Source organism: Erpetoichthys calabaricus, chromosome 12 (genome assembly GCF_900747795.2).
Source record: "Erpetoichthys calabaricus chromosome 12, fErpCal1.3, whole genome shotgun sequence".
In the NCBI taxonomy this organism is placed as follows: domain Eukaryota; kingdom Metazoa; phylum Chordata; class Cladistia; order Polypteriformes; family Polypteridae; genus Erpetoichthys; species Erpetoichthys calabaricus.
In genome coordinates, this window is record NC_041405.2 from 87,617,443 (window position 1) to 87,640,616 (window position 23,174).

Below are 23,174 nucleotides of genomic sequence, written 5' to 3' on the forward strand. Positions count from 1 at the left end.
TTTCATTTTCCCTCTTAGACTTTTCCTCAGGGGGAAGACACACTGCACTCAAGAGATAACCTTACCCCTAAGTTGGGGAGGTCATGCAGGTAAGAATATAAACAATCCAGACATTATCTCGAAAAAGTTCGTGCATCATTAGCAAACATGCTTGGAAACTGGTTTATCTCAGAAGTGCAGACAAAAGATATGCTACTGTATTGCTTTCAGAAAACTGCCTAAATGTTTAATTAAAACACAATTTTAGAAAGGAAACATCTTGTTAAAATAAATTTAAATGCCCGTTTTGTGATTAAAAACACATCCAAAGATGCTGTATTTTCTGCAGCAGACAACCATAACAATGTAAGTAGCAGAAAAACTGACAGCAAAAAAGTAGCAAACAACACTTTTTTTTCTTAAATCTGTGAATGAATGTAGTAGGAATTTTCTGATGAAAGACTAAATGCTGGAGTGACCTTTTAGAAGGGAAGGCAGGATAGCAAGCAAGCAAGCAAGGAAGCAAGCAAGCAAGCAAGCAAGCAAACCACCTCATTCACTCCAAGAAAAGCTGTGGCGACTGGAGGTCTGAGACAACATGAAGATAGTGGAGGTCCCAGAATGAGGAAGTCGCCGCTTGATCTATAGAACAAGTAAACAAAAGAGAGAAAAGATGAAAACTAAGCAGGAGAGAGAGCGAGAGATAGAGAGAGAAAGAAAAAGAAAGAGAGCACCCGGAATACTTTTAGAAATCACAACCAGGAAGCACTGCAATTGACATAAATTCTTTGCACAAAGGGCATTTGGTGTCATTTCATTCTGTGTTGGAAGTGAGTAATATTGGAGAAAAAAAAATTGTTAGTCAAACGTTTCACATAACCTAATGCTCATAGTGTGCCTTCATGTTCTTAAAACTTATTATGACTTTATACAGATAAACTTTTTCAAATCACAATTTTTAAAATCCTACAAAGAAATAAATTATGCAATACAGATTTAGTACAAAAAAAAAAAAAAAACTACGCAGGAGCAGCACTTTTCTACTACCACTATTTTTTAAAATATTTTCAGAAATTGGCTGAAAGTACTAAAATATTATATATATACTGTATATATCAATTTTTCCAAACCTTCTTATCCTGAGCAGGGTCATGGAGAAGCTGAAGCCTATCCCAAAAGGCTTTGGGCACAAATCAGGAAGGACCCTTGGACAGGATGCCAGTACATCGCAGGGTGAACACACGTACACACGTAGGCCAATTCAGCAACACCAATGCACCTAATCTGCATGTCTTTGTACAGTGGGAGGAAACCCATGCAAACACCATTTATATGTTATTTTTATACAATAGTAGGAACCTCCCACGATTATTAAATTATTCTAGTGAGCTTTGTTATTATATATAGCTAAGCTGGCTATAATGCTGTAATTAATAAAGATGTGTCTGCATGAAACCAATGTTGCCTAGTTAAGAGTATAACATTTGTTTGTGCTCTAGTGAATGTCAATCAGTTAGTCAATCCATATACGGTTCTACATCCAAAGTGTTACCATACCTACACTTGTGTTACATTTTTTTAATTTGATTTTGAAATAAAATCAGTTTTACTTCACTGTAATATAGCTTGCTAAGTATACAAATTGATTAGTTTGCATAGTAAGCATAATGTTATTTTTGTAGAAACAATGTGTTTACTAAAGTGAGTATTAAAAGCTAAATCACCACTTTACTGGCTCTCATCTGGTCTCTTCATCAGTTAGTACAGGGTTCAGTGCCACTGAAAGATGCTGGTACCAGTTTTGACCATACCATTATATTGTGAATGTGGTGAGATATTATGGATGAAAAGTCAATTTGAGGGCTTGCTTGTTGAACAGTATTCCACTTAAGATAGTGTCATTTTTCGTTTTGACATGAATCCTCTCTTCGTGTGTTCATTACAAGCTGTACAATTGTCTGTGTGGATTTTCTGCTGATACATCCTAAAATATGAAGATATGACTGATAGGCAACACTAAAACACCCACAATGAGTAAATGTGCCCTATGATGAACTGACACCTCATCCAGGGTTGGCTCCTACCTTGCATCCTGTGCTGCAAGAACAGATTAAAATCTCCATGATCCCATATTATAAATGGCATGAAAAAAAATGAAAATATATACGTATTCAATAAGAAGGACAGGATTTCATACTATTTAGATGCTTTTACAATTTGCATGTCCTCTGGGACCAAGCTCACACAAACTCTTATGTGATTACTTTACAACATCTTTCACTATTAAACTGTACTATTAAGATATGATGTGGGGGTGCTCATATATATACCTACACAAATATTTTAAAAAGAGTAATATTGATTAATTATATATAAATCCTAAGATTTCTAATTCAACTTAATGTGAATTTACCATCTCTATTATTGATGCAGAACATAGAAATGTTTTAATACATACGTGAACACATCATTAGGTTATTTCAATATATACCACTGTGATATATTGTACCAAGTGACAGAAATAGAAAAGGCTCTAGGCAGTAGGGTGGGATTGCATTTGGAGCTTAAGTTTAGTGATGTTCACAGAGAAAAAGAAGTATCACTAATACCTGTCCACAGATATTGTTACATTATAGTTCCTGTATATTTTTTTCTATTTCATACTAATTGATCTGTTTTCAACACCATCCAGTCAGCTCAGGGATATGGTGTCCTGGATAATGGATTATCTGTTGGGCAGACTACAGTTTTTGACCCTCAAGGACTATGACTCTGATATGTATGTGAGCAACACTGTAGCACCACAAAGAACGCAAACAGTCCTGTCTCCTTTTCTGTTCACTCTCTACACCTCAGACTATAAGGATAACACCAGGTCATGTCATCTGCAGAAATTTTGATGATTCTGCACTTATGGGGTGTATTGACAAAGGGGACTGAGACAGAGTATAGGAGCCAGGTTGAGAACTTTGTTTCTTGGTGCAGATGGAATTGTCTGCAACTGAACATCAGTAAAACCAAGGAACTAGTTATTGACTTTCAACACACCAAAGACCCCCTAGTTACGGTCACTGTTCAAGGAGATAATGTGAAGGTGGTGCACTGCTACAAGTACTCAGATGTCCACATCAATGAGAAGCTGGTCTGGTCTGGTAAAACACATCAACTATATAAGATAGGGCAGAGCAGACAATTTTTTCCTAGGAGACTGCACTCCTTTAATATTGCTAGAGACATTCTTTGCACATTTTACATATTTGTGATTGGCAGTGCAATTTTCTGTGCAGCAGAGTGCTCAGCTTGTAACATCACTTCAAGAGAGGCCCACCAAATCAACAAGTTAATTAAAAGGGCAGGCTCAGTTATGGGGTGCACTCTGGACCACCTGCAGCTAGTAGAAAAGGAAAGAATGAAAATAAAGCTGAATGCCATTATGAACAATGCTGCATATCCTCTCTCTAACACAGTAACACTGAGGACTTTCAGCCAACAAATTATTCAGCAGTCAAGAAACTCTACTGAGGCTCCTTTATACCCAAGGCAATATGCCCGCATAAAGCCTCACTGTGACTGTTCTTCTTATCTTTAGAAATTTTCTTTCTTTTGAGGTTTATTTCCTTTCAGTCATTCTGATGTGTATTTGAAAGGTGTTACAATACAATAATGTTTATTTACTGAGCTTTTTTAAAAAGTCAAATTTCATCCTGAGAACAAATATAGTACTATCTATAGTACTATAATTAAGCTGATGTAGCACAATCTATAGTACTGTAATCTAACACAGTGGATACAGTAAAGTAAGTGTTATGGATATTATGTAACATAATTTAAATTGCCAAAGGAAAGTTAGTGAAACTACTGTATGGTCTCATTGTAATTGTTAGTTCTGTGGCTTCCTCAAACAACATAGATATTTATTTAAAGGTCTAAAATGCAATAGTATTCTTTCCCAGGTTGTTGTAGAGAATATACCATAGCTCAATATTAGCCTGGGATCAGAAGAGTGATTAAGGTAAACAGGATGACAGCCATAGAAAGAGGTTCACAAAGGAATAAGCAGGGCATGTCACTTCATCTAAAAAAGTAAAGTACTGGTGCTCTACGTCAGCAAGAAGAAGAAAACATAATCTACACGAAAGTACTTAACTTTTGTTTTATTGAAAGCACGAAAGTGAAAAATACAGTGTAGGGGATATAAAACTTCTAGCTGGAAGAGAAACAAACTCCAAATACTTACATGGTGGCGATCAGGACCCTGTGGCTGCCGAATGACCCCAATCACAATGTCTGGAAGCAGACTGACCACAATGAGGAGAATGATAATCAGCCAGGCAGACACAGAACTCAGCATGTTAGCAAAGACAAAATAGAGACGCTGCTGTTTCAATGAAGGCCTGGAACAGATAAACAATATTATAAAAGATAAAAAGAGCGTGTTGCAACATATGCATGTGTATGAAGGACTTGCACAGTATTTTTACAACGCCATGTGTAATTGATGAGCTAAAAGACATTAGGTTAAAAAGTGTTATAATTAAGGATAATCTGGACAGTATGTGCTAATAGTGTCATGCTTAACTTTATCTTATCATCTTTATCATCCTTAGTATTATTTTAATTTTAGTACAGCATTAAAGTTTGTTCAAGGAAGGAAAAATGCTAATATGTAACTGTGTCATAGTAATGTAAAGGAAAGAATAATAAAAGAATCACAAGATAAATGTACTGCACAATCAGGGTTTGTTCTTTATAATAATTGCTTACCAAATAATTCCTCCCCAGAAGAAAGAGAAGAAGACATAGAAAGCCAATGACCCCCAGATCACAAAGTGATTGATCCAGGTCCAATGCCGTGTGTCCAAGGCTAACTGTAAAGATTAGAGATTTTTAATATACATTATTTGCTGACAAGAGATATTTCGGATCTAAATAAACTACTCCGATAGTAAATGGTATTTTCTAGACAGCTGTTAATTTTGGCTTTTTTTTAGCATTTAACTGTTTAAAAATCTTTTCTCAGGGCAAATCGAAGATTCTATTTTAGTAGGTATGCAAACACCAGTAAGTGACTAATTGATAAGTCTTCAAGCAAGGGATTGACAATGATGTATAATTACAAGCTAAAAACATAAAAAATTAATATTCTGTTCTGTTAATGACTAAAATTATTTTCAGGTTAGACAGTCACTATATTTTTCCTTACTGAAACTTATGAAGAACTGAAAATCAGGTACTGGTTCATAAAAACAGAAAACTCATCTTACAATGCACATATAAGGCATAAAGAGGATACATTCTTTAGGAGTTAAAAGAATACATTTTACGTAGAACACCCATACCATAGGGCTCCTTGCAACATAAATGGTATATATAGACAAACACCTGGCAACTAAATTACTCTTCTAAACTGTTAAAAGAACTGTCATCAAGATTAGGTAACATATTTCTTGTTTCCCCATCCAAATGGACACTGGTGCATCCTACTATCAGGCCTACTCAAACTAGTAGGCCACAAACATCAACTTTCCAAGTTATAATGCACGCATTTAGAGATTATTATAAATCCTTATATTCTACTGAGCTCAAAGAAGACAACACACAATCTAATGCATTTCTGGATACATTACAGACACCACAAATAGATGTAAATAGATGCTTTAAGTGCTGAGGAACTGGATAAACCTCTAACGCTAACAGAATTACTAGATGCTATAAAGTCACTTCAAAGCGGGAAATCAGCAGGCCCTGATGGTTACCCCGTAGAATTTTATAAGAAATTCTCTACTCAGCTAGCTCCCCTCTTATTGGCAACATTTACAGAAGCTAGAGACAACCAAATACTACCTCAAACATTTCGTCAAGCATTAATCACCGTCTTTCCTAAACAAAATAAGGACTTGTTACAATGTGCATCATACAGACCAATTTCACTCCTGAATAATGATGTTAAGATACTCTCAAAAATTCTAGCTAGAAGGATGGAGAATGTGCTGCCCTTGGTAATATCACAGGATCAAACTGGATTTATTAAAGGCCGGCATCTATCTTCCAATCTCCGACGCTTGTTTAATGTTATATATTCACCAGCAAAATCAAACACCCCAGAGATATTACTATCATTAGACGCAGAAAAAACATTTGATATGATTGAATGGAACTATCTTTTCACTGCATTGGAGAAATTTGGGTCTGGCCCGAATATTTGTGCATGGATCAAACTACTGTATACCAATCCAGAAGCCTCAGTTTGTATTAATAACATTTGCTCAGACTACTTTAAGCTAGAACGTGGTACCAGACAAGGATGTCCCTTGTCGCCACTGCTGTTTGCAATCGCCATTGAACCACTGGCGGTTCACTGCTGAAATTCTTATCAGATAAAGGGAATTATCAGAGAAGGACTGGAACAGAAAATTTCTCTATATGCAGATGATATGGTTTTATATATATCAGACCCAGAAAACACTGTCCCTGCAGTTTTAACAGCACTAACAGAATTTCAAAAGATATCTGGTCTTAAAATTAATCTGAATAAAAGTATACTCTTTCCAGTGAATTCACAAGCATATAATATTAGATTGGACACCCTACCTTTTACCATAGCAGATCAGTTTAAATACCTAGTGGTAAATATCACAAGTAAACATAAAGCTCGTTATCAACAAAATTTTGCCGTCTGTATGGAAAAAATTAAGCAAGACTTACATAGATGGTCAACCCTTCATCTCACTCTAGCCGGAAGAATTAACATTGTTAAGATGAATATCCTTCCTAAACTTCTTTTTTTATTTCAAAACATTCCAATATATATCAATAAATCATTTTTTAAACAGATTCAACAATAACCTCATTCATTTGGTACTCAAAACACCCACGTATCCGAAGAGCGACCCTATAAAGACCTCAGGCAGAAGGTGGCATGGCTCTACCTAATTTTCAGTTTTATTACTGGGCAGCAAACATACAAGCCATAAAAACCTGGATACAAATAAATGAACATACACAGGCTTGGTCCGCAATAGAAGTAAAATCCTTTAGTACTTCTTTATACTCCCTGCTCTGCTCTCCAATAAATGCAAGTTATCACAAATATACTAATACAGTGATCCCTCGCTATATCGCGCTTCGCCTTTCGCGGCTTCACTCCATCGCGGATTTTATATGTAAGCATATTTAAATATATATCGCGGATTTTTCGCTGCTTCGCGGGTTTCTGCGGACAATAGGTCTTTTAATTTCTGGTAAATGCTTCCTCAGTTGGTTTGCCCAGTTGATTTCATACAAGGGACGCTATTGGCAGATGGCTGAGAAGCTATCCAGCTTACTTTCTCTCTCCCTCTCTCTCTCTCTCTCTCTCTCTTGCGCTGACGTAGGGGGGTGTGAGCAGGGGGGCTGTGTGCAGCTGCTTCCTGAAGGACATGCTGCACGGAGCTTCGCATACTTAAAAGCTCAAAGGGCACGTATTGATTTTTCACTGTTTGTTTTTATCTGTCTCTCTATCTCTTCCTGCTCCTGACAGAGGGGGTGTGAGCTGCCGCCTTCAACAGCTTTGTACCGGCGGTGCTTCGCATACTTAAAAGCCAAAAAGCCGTATTGATTTTTTTTTTGACTGCTTGCTTTGCACTCCTTTGAAAAGGAAGATATGTTTGCATTCTTTTAATTGTGAGACAGAACTGTCATCTCTGTCTTGTCATGGAGCACAGTTTAAACTTTTGAAAAAGAGACAAATGTTTGTTTGCAGTGTTTGAATAACGTTCCTGTCTCTCTACAACCTCCTGTGTTTCTGCGCAAATCTGTGACCCAAGCATGGCATTCTAAAAATAACCATATAAACATATGGTTTCTACTTCGCGGATTTTCCTATTTCGCGGGTGGCTCTGGAACGCAACCCCCGCGATGGAGGAGGGATTACTGTAACCCAATTGTGCTTTACTCACTCAGAATATGGAACCAACTTAGAAAGCATTTTAAGATGGAAAATCTTTTATCTGTGGCACCTCTGCAAGAGAACCACCTCTTTCAATCCTCGCAAACATATCCAGTTTTTAATACCTGGAAAAGTTTTGGGATTAAAATGCTCAGAGATCTTTATATAGACAACATATTTGCATCTTTTGAACAATTACGTTCAAAATTCAACCTCCCAGCTACACATTTCTTTCACTATCTTCAAATTAGAAATTTTGTTAAACAGAAATTGCCCGATTTCCCCCACCTCGCACCCTCCACAATGCTGGAAAAAATACTGCTCAGTTTCGAGGAATTAAACACCATTTCCGCATTATATAAAATCCTATCAGAGTCCAGAGGACATTGGGAAGAAGATCTCTTAATCAATATATCAGAAAAGGAGTGGAAGGTAGTAAAGCAGAGAATTCACTCGAGGTCCATATGCGCAAAGCATAGAATTATTCAACTAAAAATTATATATCGAGCCCATTTGTCTCGCTTAAAACTGTCCAAAATGTTTCCAGGGCAAGATCCAACCTGCGAACGCTACAACCAAGCTCCTGCCTCACTGGGTCACATGTTCTAGGCCTGCACCAAACTAACATCATTTTGGACTAAAATTTTTAAGTGCCTTTCAGACAGCCTTGGTATCACAATTCCTCCTAACCCATTAACAGCTGTGTTTGGTGTTCTTCCAGACGAACTTGAAGTGGAGAAGGACAAGCAAACGGTGATTGCATTCACTACACTTTTGGCACGCAGACTTATTCTGTTAAATTGGAAGAATCCTAACTCTCCTCTGATAAGTCAGTGGGAAACCGATGTTTTATATTATTTGAAATTGGAAAAAATCTAATTCTCAGTTAGAGGATCTGTACAAATTTTTTTCAAAACCTGGCAGGATCTAATCAATATTATTTTAGAAAAAGAGAAATAACTATTACCGCATTTAATTCCCTTCTCCATCTCTTATTTACCTATATATTTATTTATCCCTTTCTTTTATTTATTGTTGCCTTATTAAAAATCCCTAAGCAATTCTCCTTTGGCTTAGTTCTCCTTCTCAGGGGTGGGGTTTGATTTGTCTTCAGTTTTGTTTGGTTATAAATTGATCTATTTGTATGGAATGATTACAATAAAAATTAATAAATAAATAATAATAATAAAAAAAAAAAGAAAAAGAAGAAAAAAAAAAACTTTCCAAGCCATCCATTGCTCACAGGGTAAACATTGGCACTGATTATAGCAAAGTGGATCACAGTCAGAGAGAGCCAAAAGCAAGCAATAATGGGTTATTGTAAAGAATTATTGCCAGTAGACCATTTTTACATGTGTTTGCAAATAATATGGAAAGGACCTTCTGCAATTTCCATGTTTGCCTATCTGTCCACTTGAAACAACACAGCTTCCAATGGATCAATTTATCTGATATTAGGTACACTTATTTATCATGGAAATCTGTGAGGAAAGTTCAGGTTTTCCCTGGGATATATCAAACAGAGCATGTGGTACAAAGTTTTAAAATGTCTAAATCTCCCATTGAAAAACATTGTTGAAATTGTGAACTCACCAATATTAAAAGAGAGAAACATTCTGTGCTACTTCAATTACTGATTTGTTTACTTTTTAAAATTAACCTCGAAAGAGGTCACATCATTTTGTTTATTTTGTTAATTTTCCTCTTTTTCTCATCCAATATCTTAGGCGGAGTGGTGGCTCTGAGACTAGACATCTGCACTGGCAATCGGAAGGTTGCCAGTTTGAATCCCGTAAATGCTAATAGGGACTCTGCTCTGTTGGGCCCTTGTGCAAGGCCCTTAACCTGCAATTGCTGAGCGCTTTGAGTAGTGAGAAAAGAGCTACAGTATATAAATGCAAAGAATTATTATTATTATTATCTTCTCCTGGCAGCACAACAGATCTCTCATACAAGTTAATCAACATCTGGCACTGCTTATACATCAGTTCACATTTCCTGCTGCTTTAGGTAAGTAAAGGCAATGAATGCAAGAGGAAAGGAATCATGTAAGCATCACTCTGTTAGATAGATAGATAGATAGATAGATAGATAGATAGATAGATAGATAGATAGATAGATAGATAGATAGATAGATAGATAGATAGATAGATAGATAGATAGATAGATAGATAGATAGATAGATAGATTAGATAGATAGATAGATAGATAGATAGATAGATAGATAGATAGATAGATAGATAGATAGATAGATAGATAGATAGATAGATAGATAGATAGATAGATAGATAGATAGATAGATAGATAGATAGATAGATAGATAGATAGATAGATAGATAGATAGATAGATAGATAGATACTTTATTAATCCCAAGGGGAAATTTAAGCTTAGACTGAATAAATACTGTATATACTCTGTTTATGTTATAATAAAAATAGCCTCAATTACTGCATTGTCTGCACATTATAATCATTTAATATATCTCTGACCATATAATTTATCAGTGAAGATCCAGACCTGTTCTGCATTCTGTTTTAAAGCTGCCAACAACTTTACCTAGAGACTTCAAGACATTTTAACTCTCTATTGGGTATGTGTTTCAAAAATGTTATGTTTAAGAACTCTGAACTACAGTTAGTCACAGATCTTCTATAGCCAACAACTAACAATAGGAGCCATCTTTAAATTAATTGAATTGGAATCTGCTGTGTATGATAGTTATTGAGCCACCACAAACCTATTTGTGTACATTTTTACTTACATGACTTTGTAAAATACTGTTTATTAAGTTTGTACTTAATGTAAATTACTAAGGCAAGGATTTACATAGGTTACAAAAACATATTAAAAAACAAAAATGTGATAAGTGGCTCTTTAAAGAAGCAACTAAAAACACTAAAAATGTAACAAAAGTTTAGTTGAGTAAGTCCCTGAATGCACCTGAATGTTACTAGCTTATTTGATAGATAGATAGATAGATAGATAGATAGATAGATAGATAGATAGATAGATAGATAGATAGATAGATAGATAGATAGATAGATAGATAGATAGATAGATAGATAGATAGATAGATAGATAGATAGATAGATAGATAGATAGATAGATAGATAGATAGATAGATAGATAGATAGATAGATAGATAGATACTTTATTAATCCCAAGGGGAAATTCACATACTCCAGCAACAGCATACTGATAAAGAAAATATTAAATTAAAGAGTGATAACAATGCAGGTATACAGACAGACAATAACTTTGATAATGTTAACGTTTACCCCCCCGGGGTGGAACTGAAGAGTCACATAGTGTGGGGGAGGAACGATCTCCTCAGTCTGTCAGTGGAGCAGGAAGTGACAGCAGTCTGTCATTGAAGCTGCTCCTCTGTCTGGAGATGATATTGTTTAGTGGATGCAGTGGATTCTCCATTATTGACAGGAGCCTGCTCAGCGCCCGTCGCTCTGCCACGGATGTCAAACTGTCCAGCTCCGTGCCTACAATACAGCCTGCCTTCCTCACCAGTTTGTCCAGGCGTGAGGCATCCCTCTTCTTTATGCTGCCTCCCCAGCACACCACCGCGTAGAAGAGGGCGCTCGCCACAACTGTCTTATAGAACATCTGCAGCATCTTATTGCAGATGTTGAAGGACGCCAGCCTTCCAAGGAAGTATAGTCGGCAATACAATACAGGAGAATGATTCTGAGACTTTGTATGAAGAATAACCTTAGAGTATGAAATCATAAGTCACAACAAACATCTGAAACACAACATCAATAGGACACAGAAAGTGTTCACTACTTTACAGTATACTGTATGTACAATTTCTCTCTCTATGTTAGGCATTTAAAATACTTTAGGAGAAAAGACCTGGAGAAAAAAGGAGATAGATAAAGATTAAGTATCACTAGCACTTTGTTCTTGTATTTTTGAGATTAACACACAAAACCCAAAATTAAGATCCTGCAAATGTATTAGTGGATGCCATTTTTGGTTGTAGGTCTTACTGTGAAATAAAATTTGTTACTGTAGGTGCTTTTTACAAGGTGCTCATTTTTATATAATATAAAAAATGCAGCGGAAAGGTTAACGTTTCTTTTTTTTATACAGTGGTTGCATCTGGCCTGCAAGCACAGAGAGGGAGTGAAACCTAAAAAAGATGAACCACTCATACAAGTTAACAAAACCAAAGCATGTAACACTATAGGATTTTCTATGATATTTCTAAAATGCTTTACACAGAACTCACATTACGACAAAGTCATCTTTAATAAGCCCTGCAACAAACCACTCAATTTTGGGATCAACAGAGGAATAGAAAAGAAAAATTAATTTAGGTGCCCAGCCTAAAGTCAATAAACAATTCTGCAAATATTTGCAAGAGAGATTGTTGCAAAATGACACTTACTGAATGGCAAGTTTTTTTTTTTTATTTAACGATATCCTAGGATCCATGCCATGGTTTAGCACTAATAATAATTTATGACAATGTGCTTAAAATTTCTGGAGAAATAAATATAAATGTAACAGAAAAACATAAATCCAAAGAACAAAACAATCGAGACATAATACTGTGTACATAGTATTTTCATTGTGCTCAAACAATAGAAATATTGCACACCACCACGCTTCAGGCAATACTTACCTTTAGTGTAACTGTAAACACCAGAACAGTGAAAACTATCGTTCCAAAAGTCCAGTTTCCAAACACCTAAGAATATATATAACATAACATATATTAATAATATAACATAACATACAGTATATTGATGACACTACAAGACAAGGGACTGAGTAGTGGAGAAGCAAATATTTTTAAGAAAAGTACTCCAAGCTAAGGAAGGCAATGTTTTCAGCAGCAATCAAAGAAGAAGAATATGCAGTAAGCCTGCAGAACAAGCCAACAGTGCAGTCTAGACAGAAAAAAAGAACAAACATAAAAAGACTTGGGATTTTGAAAGCTTATTATTAAATACAAATTGTAATCTTCTCTAATAATCTGTTCTTCAATGACTTTAACTTATGCAAAAATAATAAAATAATGACATCTCAAGCTCAATAACAATTCATTAGTAGCATTGACTGTTGGACCTGTGATTGATTCTACAGTCACAACAGTCAAGAAGCATGCTACAAAATGTCAGATATCTTTGTTCAGAATGTTAAAGCTGCGGTAATGCTAAAATATAAATCTGACTTTACACACATTATATGAAGGAAGTATATCTAAAGCAAATTAAAACATCAACAGAATATTCTTTGAAAGATTGACACTAGCAATAAACAACAATATTCAAATTGACCATCCTGAAGCATTTTAAAAGGCACTTACTTGAACTAATTAAAATTCAAATATTAAAAACATCACATACTTTGTGGAGTATGCTTGAAATTAAGGGAAAATAGATGCACATGCACCATGATAGTCTAATAAAATTCTCTCACCAACAACAACAGAATACACACAGATACAAAAAAGCAAAAGTGGCTTTCATTTAGCAGTAATTCAGTCAGCTATCATAAAAGCTGTAAGGTATGCCCTAGAGGAGCAATGCGATGAACACATGCAGACAGTCCAGTGTAAGCAGACAGAACAAATGACCAACATTCTATGAAAAAAGTTTAACATTTCACTCTGTAGAGTAAAGCACACAGTTAACAATATGGAAAGGTGAACTCTAAGACAGTCTGTAATTCTGGGACTTGACTGGGACACCTCAGTCTATACAGTTTAAAGAGGTAAAACAAATACTGTATGTCCTACGCATCTAGAAAATATACATTCATTCACATTAAAGCTTGCCTACAGGTATTGCGGTTATGGGAAGCTTTGTTCATTTTAGTTTGATATTATTTAATTTTGTTTTTTGAATATGGATGCAGTGTCAAAATTCTGAAACCTTTGGGTTATAGAAGTTTTGAGACTCCACAAGGTGGCAAAGAATCCCAGAAGCAAACAACCAAAATTCTGCTGTGTACTGACCAAGGGCAGGCAATTCAGAACTGTCATTGGTATCTGGTTTCTATGTGATTATTAAGATGTGGACTAGCAGGACACACAGTGCTGACAAATTGTTGGAAACAATTCTTTAAAGAGCTGTTCTCAACTTTGGAAAGTGCTCATTTGATGCATAGTTTGGATTTAAAAGGTTCTACTGCATGAGCTTGGAGATGCAGAATGAGACCACAACTCTTTAGCAGAAATGTAAAACACCATAAATTGTGCAGAAAATGAAGGGATCTGAATACTTTCTAAATCCACTGTAGTGAAAAGTCAAGCAAAATGACAACTTTTATTGGCTAACTAAAAAGATTACAATATGCAAGCTTTCGAAGCAACTCAGGCCCCTTCTTCAGGCAAGATGTAATCCACTGTATATATAGTACTAGTGAGTTTAGTGTACTGATTTAAATTCTAAACCAAAAAACAATAATGATATTGTAGTGAGTAATTCAGAGCTGGTTGGTGACGTGCAAGCACCTCACAGTCATGAGATGGATAAGTGGGTTTAAAAATTAATGTAAAGATAGATGGATAGATGAATGGGCAGATATGATAATCACTATGTAGGTGTGCAGTAAAATTAATAACCAATGAACCAGCTTACAATTTCAATAATAAACATATTATAACATAAACACTATAGTCTGAACAGATAGACAGATGTTCTATCAAACAGTTGTGGCAAGCGCCCTCTTCTACGCGGTGGTGTGCTGGGGAGGCAGCATAAAGAAGAGGGATGCCTCACATCTGGACAAACTAGTGAGAAAGGCAGGCTCTATTGTAGGCACAGAACTGAACAGTTTCACATCTGTAGCGGAGCGACGGGTGTTGAGCAGGCTCCTGTCAATCATGGAGAATCCACTGCATCCACTGAACAGTATCATCTCCAGACAGAGGAACAGCTTCAGCGACGGATTGCTATCACTGTCCTGCTCCACTGACAGACGGAGGAGATCGTTCCTCCCCCAAACTATGCGACTCTTCAATTCCACCCAGGGGGGTAAACTGTAACACTATACAATGTTATTGACTGTTATACCGACTCGCACTCTCCACCTTGTACTTTTTAACTTGCACTGTGTTTTTATCACTCTTTAATTAATATTGTTTTTATCAGTATGCTGCTGCTGGAGTATATGAATTTCCCCTTGGGGATTAATAAAGTATGTATGTATGTATGTATGTATGTATGTATGTATGTATGTATGTATGTATGTATGTATGTATGTATCTATCTATCTATCTATCTAAATCAAAGATACAGTAACCTATGCAGAATTATGTTTGACTTGAATCTCACTTCATTGCCAGTTTTGACACACATTTATTACTGACAATAAATCACTACTTAATATCATGGAAACTTTTCCACCTTTTCTACCATATCCTTATACCCTGAAGTGTCCCATCAGTTCCAGCATTGCTAAATTATTATGAATGAACAAGACTGACGCTTACCAACAAGCCAGGCTTGGAAAGCACAATGAGAACAGAAAAGTGAGATGGTCACGTGGAACAAAAACAGGAAACCATGACTAAAATGCAAATGCCATGTGACAAGAGACTGCAGAGACACTTTAAAGAGCGGATCTCACATGAGAATGCAAGGGTTAGCATCTGCTGTAATGTCATATTCAAAGCAGCATACAATACTGATATATATATCTATAAGAGTTTAACTCTTATTTATAATGTACATGTTTTAATTTGAGAAAGTAAATAATACTTTGGAAGTTTAAAAGACATTGTTAAAAGAATATACAATTTCTGTCACCCCCTCTGAGCATACAGTAATACCAAGAAAGAATTTGGTGATAACGTACATTAGTACATAAAAGACTTCACATTTACACTTTAGAAATATATAGCTTTCTATACCTCAGTACCTACAGTAGTTAAATTGTGGAATACATGGACTAAAAAAATGTTGCTACATACAAAACCTGCAGCATTAAAATTATACAGTAATAATAATAATAACAAACAACTGTCATTAGATGGTTAAGGCAGTGAAATTCAGCATTGGAATTGTACCATCATTAAAAATTACTTTTTTAGTGATATAGAAGTCAGTAAGGTTTACCATGTACAAATGGAATGACATACAGTTAATAGTAAGTAGCGCAAAAATTACACAAAAGCAAAATGGGAAGGTCAGTAAGCACACAGGGGTTTAGAAACGCTTCTTGAACATGCGCATAATATTAAAAGCAGATGAGTGTCATCTGAAATACCAACCTGGCCATTGTCTTCGAGAGCAGGATTCTGGAAGAGTTGATAAGTCCCAAAAAAGAACACAAGTCCTTGAAAGAGCCCCAGCAATGTCCAAAATAGGAATGGACCCCAGCGCAGCATGGCATTTTTTGTAATTCTCCTGGAGAAACAAAAGTTTGCAACAGTCCATTTGAGAACAGTTTCACCCTCATAATTAGATGGAAATATATCAGCATACCATTAAGGTTTATAATCAAGAACACCTAAACAACAAGAATCATAGTATAGAGACACCAGATACACAGGACTCAATAAATCTGCAAAAAGTTGGGATGCATAAGCCCTGCAGAATTAATTCTTTTTTACCAGCAGAAAAAAGCCTGAGAGAATGCACGTAACATTACATGATACATCAGAAACAATAAATGACTCAGCCTCTGACTTTAATTTAAAAAATAATATCCATCAGAAACTACTAACAGTGATGAATGGAATATTTGTACAAATTTCAGATTTTAATGAATGGGTATTGTGACGGATGGGGGGCCCATGCCCGGCTGGGACGTCCCTTCTGTGTATGTGCCAGGGGAGCAAGCATGGGCTGCACAGTACCTCCTCCAGACCACTAGGTGGCAGCCCCCCTGGGTGACTGTGGTGCCTCAGATACCCGCTGTTCTCCACAGCCCTGTTGGGATCCGGGGTGGCCACCAGGAGGCACTGCAGGGGTTCATGGGCCCGTCTGGGCTGTAGTTCAGCCACACCCGGAGGTGTAATTAAAAGGCAGGTGGTCAAGCACCTGAAGCACTTCCGGGTGAACTATAAAAGGGGCCAGCAGCCACCACTCCGAGAGCCTGAGTTGGGAGGAGGAGGACAACACTTGCCAAGAGGAGTGGTGGTGCAACGAAGAAGAGTGTGGTATTTTGGGTGTTTTTGGTGCTTTTGGGACTGTGTTGTGCCTGTGGGACATGGGGAAGACGTGCCCCACAGGTGAAGAAAAATAAAAGTTAACTTGCTTTTATATGTGCCTCCGGTGTCAGTCTGTGTCGGGTTGGCGCCTATATAGCACCTTTGTTACAGTATACATAAAAAATAATATTGAATACAACACAAACTAATGCAACAATAAACATCCTAATTTAACAGAAGCACTTTACCTGTTTATCTAGTAAAAACATAAATAATACATGACATCTGAAATGCACAAGTAAAACCAGTTAAACAAGCAAGTAAATAATATATTGTGACAAGCACTTGAATGATGGACATGACACACCTGATTTTAAAGGTAACATTCATGGTTTTTACTTGTTACTCCTGCAGCCCTAATCTGTCACATACCTTTTGGTCATCCTTATGACTCAGGCCTCTGGGATGCCTTCAAAACAATAAAACTTTTGGAAACCTGTAATCCTCACCCCCCACACTTCTAACCTTCTCACACCCTTCTCTTTGTATTCTTGTCATATGCCATTCTTCCTCACTATAATTTCAGTGACTCCAACTACTGTCAGTTCCTTGCTTAGCACTGGTGCCCACACGCCAAGCTGTAAATTTCATTTTCCCCTTGACACCATCTGTCATCATTTGGAACACAAGTACCTACGCAGCTCCACTGCGTATGATTACATGTTACAAGGTTTACCTTCTTTACTAGTTTACAACCTTATTTACATGTGCTGAACCTGACAGTGGTTGCAGAATAAACTCTTTTATCTCTGATCATTTGCTCTGTATTGTCAGGTCAGGCAAATGATAGATAGATAGATAGATAGATAGATAGATAGATAGATAGATAGATAGATAGATAGATAGATAGATAGATAGATAGATAGATAGATAGATAGATAGATAGATAGATAGATAGATAGATAGATAGATAGATAGATAGATAGATAGATACTTTATTAATCCCAATGGGAAATTCACAATATACTATCACTGGTGAGCTTAACTTGTTCTTACAAGCAATGGTTTATTACTGCTCATTACGCAGCACATAGATGTCATAAAATATTATATGATGCCAAACACTACTGGTGATAAGTACAGCAAATAGATCTAATAACTTTTTAACACAGGTTTCATTCATAAATTTGAATGACAGACTGAAACAATGCAAATTCACTTTTATACTGATTACTACAAAGCAACAATAAAATATGCTGGTAACTCAGGATGCAAATTCCTACCATTCGTAAGTAAGAAGTGACGTGATGTGTGTAACATTGACATGATCTGTAAACTTTCAACAAATTAAAAAAAAAAATCTCAGGCTAGGAAATACCAAAAATTTTTGGTTGCAATCACTGAGGGTACCATGCACTTCTTATGGCATTTTTATTAACAAAACAAATATCTCAATGAAAAGAAAGGCTTCGATTAGAGCAATTTAATGAAACTGAAAATTTAAGTTTAAAATCAACAATGGAAAACCATTGAAGTAGTTGCTTTTTCACTACTACTCTCCAGCACCATGACAAACAAGAATGTATTAAAGTACACAACTTAATTTTTTTAATAGAAAACACATATCAGATTACCTGATTTACAGCATGCTCATATAAACTACGACACAAGTATTGATGTGGCTCTTTTAAAGCAGAGTTCTACAGTCTGATTTACTGTCAAAACAATGCTGTACTCTCTTAATTATATAGATTTCTTATTTGTGTGTTATTTATTGATCTTTTGTATACCATGTATTCACTATTATTGTTATCTAAATTTAATTTCCTTTTTCTTTGCATGTAACTACTTCTTTGACATGTTGTAAAGCACTTTGAGCCATTTCCTTTGTATGAAAATGTGCTATAGAAATGAATGTTGGTGTTGTCTGTTAAAGGCACACAAGTGTTGTGCCTTTCACTGCTCTTATACATACTAGCACACAACTTCACTGGACTTAGCCAGACAAAATCCTAGGTCAAGGGAACACAGGGTGACTGCTCTTTCTCTCATCTAACATAAGTGATAGCCTACTTAGTCTTTTTAGCAATAGAAAAATATGTGTAATATATAAACCAAGCCTGAAATTAAACTTAGGTCCCACACATGTGTAGACTGACAGCTACATAGTGTCCAAATACAATAGTGTTACTCATACATTTATTTTGCTCAAAGGACATAAATATGTTAGAGACTGGATTGTGCTTTGAAGTTCTTTAGTGGTCATCAAAGCAATGTCACTATACCAACAGGCAGACGAAAGGAGCACAACGTCAGAAATATAAGTCAAATCCAACTTTCCCTAAGAGGTGGGTCATGGTGGCATGCTCTTGGTGATACTTTTATTTGTTTTTCTCAAATCTTTCTATCTCGCAGGTAGTCAGAAGCCTTTCCTACACAACATTGTTAATTCTTCCCAGGAATAACAGAAAATAAATAAATAAATAAATAAGAAGAAAAAAATAATAAGAAACCACCATATAAATGGGTTTGAATGAACTGTAGTTAGCCACAAACTGCATGATTCACCAAACCTAAAGGAAAACTTAATTTCTAACCACCACGTGAAGTTAACTCCATTTAAATTTACAAAAAAAAGTGGAGACTAATTTACAAAAAGATTTACACATGCTGCAACTACTAAATTTTACATCTGAAAACCTCTTAAGAAGTAATTAGAAAAATCTTAATATTGAAAGGCGTGAACTTTTTTTTAAATAAACTAGAGGCACTCCTCTTCCTTCAACAAGTAAAAGCTAAATTGCCTAAAGAGATAGCAAACAGCTGTGTTAACACTGTACTTAACTTGTAGTCACAATAATAAGCAGCAATGCCTACTTTGCTCTAATGCTGGGAAATGCACTTTATGAAACAATGCATTTCTAAATTTGATTGTTGCAATGCGTCTTGAGGCCTTTTGTCACAGTGCTATATTAGTGCTTGTGTTTAAAAATGTTATAACAGGATTTACCATGAAATCAGGTGTTGTTCAAATAAAGCCAGTCTCATTTACTTTCACCTAACATTTGCTTATTTGGTACCAGAGGGAGGTTTCTGACATATTATGTGTATTTTGCTGGCAGCCAGTGTAAAAGTGAGAACAATATTGATAATTAACTTCCCAGATAGTGCCACCGTTTTTTTTGCAGTATATTAAAGCGCAATGGGAGTCTTATTCATGTTTGCCCACATTTATTCCAACTAGCAAAAGCTCTACCGCATAGACAGCCCACTGAAATATTAGGAGCAGTGACATGCTTTTTCTATCACTCAAATGAAATTTGTGTAGGCTGTAAGAGGATGATTTACCGTGAGGCTGGCAAAGTATGACTTTCACTCATTGCTCATAAAATGGACACACATCTTTTTAACCTCACTACAATACTTATGAGTGGTCAAATGCTTGGCACTAGATAAAGCTATTACACCATTATATGTGACATGCAAGTGCTGATGGCTTGCATCCACAGCAGTGGCAGGCAGTCTTAGAATATGTTGGCGATGCTTTGCATATACCAAGGCCTGACGAACATTTGTATAATAAAGTATCTATCTATCTATCTATCTATCTATCTATCTATCTATCTATCTATCTATCTATCTATCTATCTATCTATCTATCTATCTATCTATCTATCTATCTATCTATCTATCTATCTATCTATCTATCTATCTATCTATCTATCTATCTATCTAATATATCCTGAATAGTGATAGGACTTGCATGTTAAACTGAAACCTATATGAATATTCTTTGAAAAATACCATAGAATTATCAGACCTGCTTAAACTGAATCAGACTTACACAAGATTCTTATTTTTAGAAAAATTCAGCTGTTGAGTCCATCAAAAGAAATAAAATAGACAGCTTTCAGTACATGTAAATAAAAGTGTTAAGATTAGTAAGCAGGTTGTTGAGCATTTTATAATTACAAAATTTAAGGAAATTTCAATCTGCTGCCTTACTAAAATTACTACTTAATTAAGGGTTAACATGTCCTGGGTATGACGTTAAACTGCATCCGGCCCTGCAAGCGGTCCTCCAACTTGCAGGGAAATCATGGGGGTTGGTGGCAAGATTGGCACTCCAGCCACTGTAATCAAAAAACTTCACAAAGCTCCGAGACTACAGAAGGGACTCCTATTTGCTCTCTGTGGGAGTAGCTCTGCTGCAGCTGCCCGTAGGAAGGCTGTTCACATCATGAGGGGGATGGGGGAAAGCCCTCGGGAGCCCCATCCTCGGAAGAGTCAAAACCGTTTGACAGCCAATACGGTCAGGTCTGTTGGGGATCAGAACTGGTGTGGTGCCGAGGCGTCACCCACTACACGGCAGCGCGCGGGTCCCAATTTGTGGCGGCCCATACGGGTAGGCGCATGGAACGTCTTGTCTCACCGGCAAGATGATCATCTTCCTCTGCTGTCGGAGGAGCTGCGTAAACTCCGCATTTCAGTGGTGGCACTCTCTGAGGTGCGCAGATCGGGGACTGGCCAGATCTCTGTGGGTGGATACATCTTTTATTGGTCTGGTCGGTCTGATGGCTGTCATACTCGGGGAGTAGCTGTTGCTGTAGCAGATTGGCTTCTTCCGATGGTGTCCGATGTCATTCCTTTCAACGAGCGTATTACAATAATAATAATGCATTTTATTTATAGGGGCACTTTACATTAGCATTAAATCTCAAAGTGCAACATAAAAAGTTTTAAACAAAGGCAAGGCAAGATAAAAACAGAGATAAAATTATATAAGTATTATGAGACTCAGATTACGGCACTCTCTGTGTGCCTTGTTTGTTGTCTCAAAGTATGCTCCGACCGTGGTGAGTGATGTCACGGTGAGGGAGACATTTTATTTGCAACTTCGCTCGGTGGTTGATGGGTGCCCACGAGGTGACACTCCTCTGGTCATGGGTGACTTCAATGCAGCCACTGGCACTGACAGGGCTGGCTATGAGGATTGTCTCGGTCCCCATGGGTCTGGTGACCGTGGTGAAAGTGGCTCCATGTTCCTTGACCTTGCAAAAGGTCAGGGGCTGCAAATCGCTGGATCCTGGTTCCAGCACACTGAACCGCATCGTTGGTACTCCAATACTGGTGGTGCGGTGAAGGAGATCGATCACATCCTCGTGGGCAGACGCTGGAGGCTGTTGCAAAACTGCAGGGTCTACAGAAGTGCCCAATTTGTGAATTCTGACCACAGACTTATTGTTGCTACTCTTAGGATCCAGCTTAGTTAGGTCCAGTAGGTTACCACCTACTAGGAAAATGAGCCTGGACTTGGCCAGACTCCAAGACCAGGCTGTTTCTAATGAGTTTGCACGCAGTTTGTGTGAGGAACTTTCAGATTTGGGTACGACTGCTGATCCTAATGTGATGTGGGAGACCTTCCGTGACAAGACCCTGAAGGTTGCTGAGGATTGTGTTGGTGTTACCGGTGTTCCCAGAAGGAGGTGTTTCATCTCGCAGGGCACCCTGGATATCATTGAGAGGAGTCGCAGCACACGGCTCAATGGCAATTCTGGTCTGTACCTGGAACTGAGAGGGATGGCTGCGAGAGCTCCGAGGGCAGATAAAGAGGCGTTTGTTAGAGGAATTTGTGAGCAAGTGACACACCATCTGTGGTCTAGTGACCCACGTCCTGCTTACAGAGGAATCAAAGCATTACGCACATCTGAATCTGTTCCTCGGAGAGTCGCAGTCAGGGCAGCTGATGGAACGGTCTTTACGGATGACACTGCAGTTGTGACCCGCTGGGCTGGCTACTTTGAGCAGCTGTTCAAAGCTGATCCTCCAGCTAGGACGTTGGATATCTCTGGGTCCACGGTTCTTGAGGCTGATCCTCTGCGTTTTTCCCAGTTGATTCTGGGGTTTGTCAGGGGTGTGTTCTTGCTCCTACTCTGTTCAATGCTTGTATGGACTGGGTGTTGGGCAAGGTCGTGAGGTCCAGTGGCTGTGGGGCATCTGTTGGTGAAGAAAGGTTCACGGATCTTGACTTTGCTGACGATGCTGTGATCTTCACGGAGTCAATGGAGGCTCTGATCGGGGCGCTCGAGAGACTGAGAGAGGAGTCTGAGTGTCTGGGCTTGCGAGTGTTCTGGATAAAAACCAAG

General features: G+C 37.3%; 1 protein-coding gene across 1 annotated transcript in view; it reads right to left on the reverse strand.

Moving 5' to 3' along the window:
- Positions 1–23,174, reverse strand: part of atp11c (ATPase phospholipid transporting 11C) — a 196,463-nt gene that overhangs the window by 14,764 nt on the left and 158,525 nt on the right. The window contains 5 exon segments of the mRNA XM_051935386.1: positions 531–621; positions 4,217–4,373; positions 4,744–4,847; positions 12,550–12,615; positions 16,147–16,282. Of these exon segments, the coding sequence (XP_051791346.1) occupies positions 532–621; positions 4,217–4,373; positions 4,744–4,847; positions 12,550–12,615; positions 16,147–16,282 (553 nt within the window). The 3' untranslated portion in view covers position 531.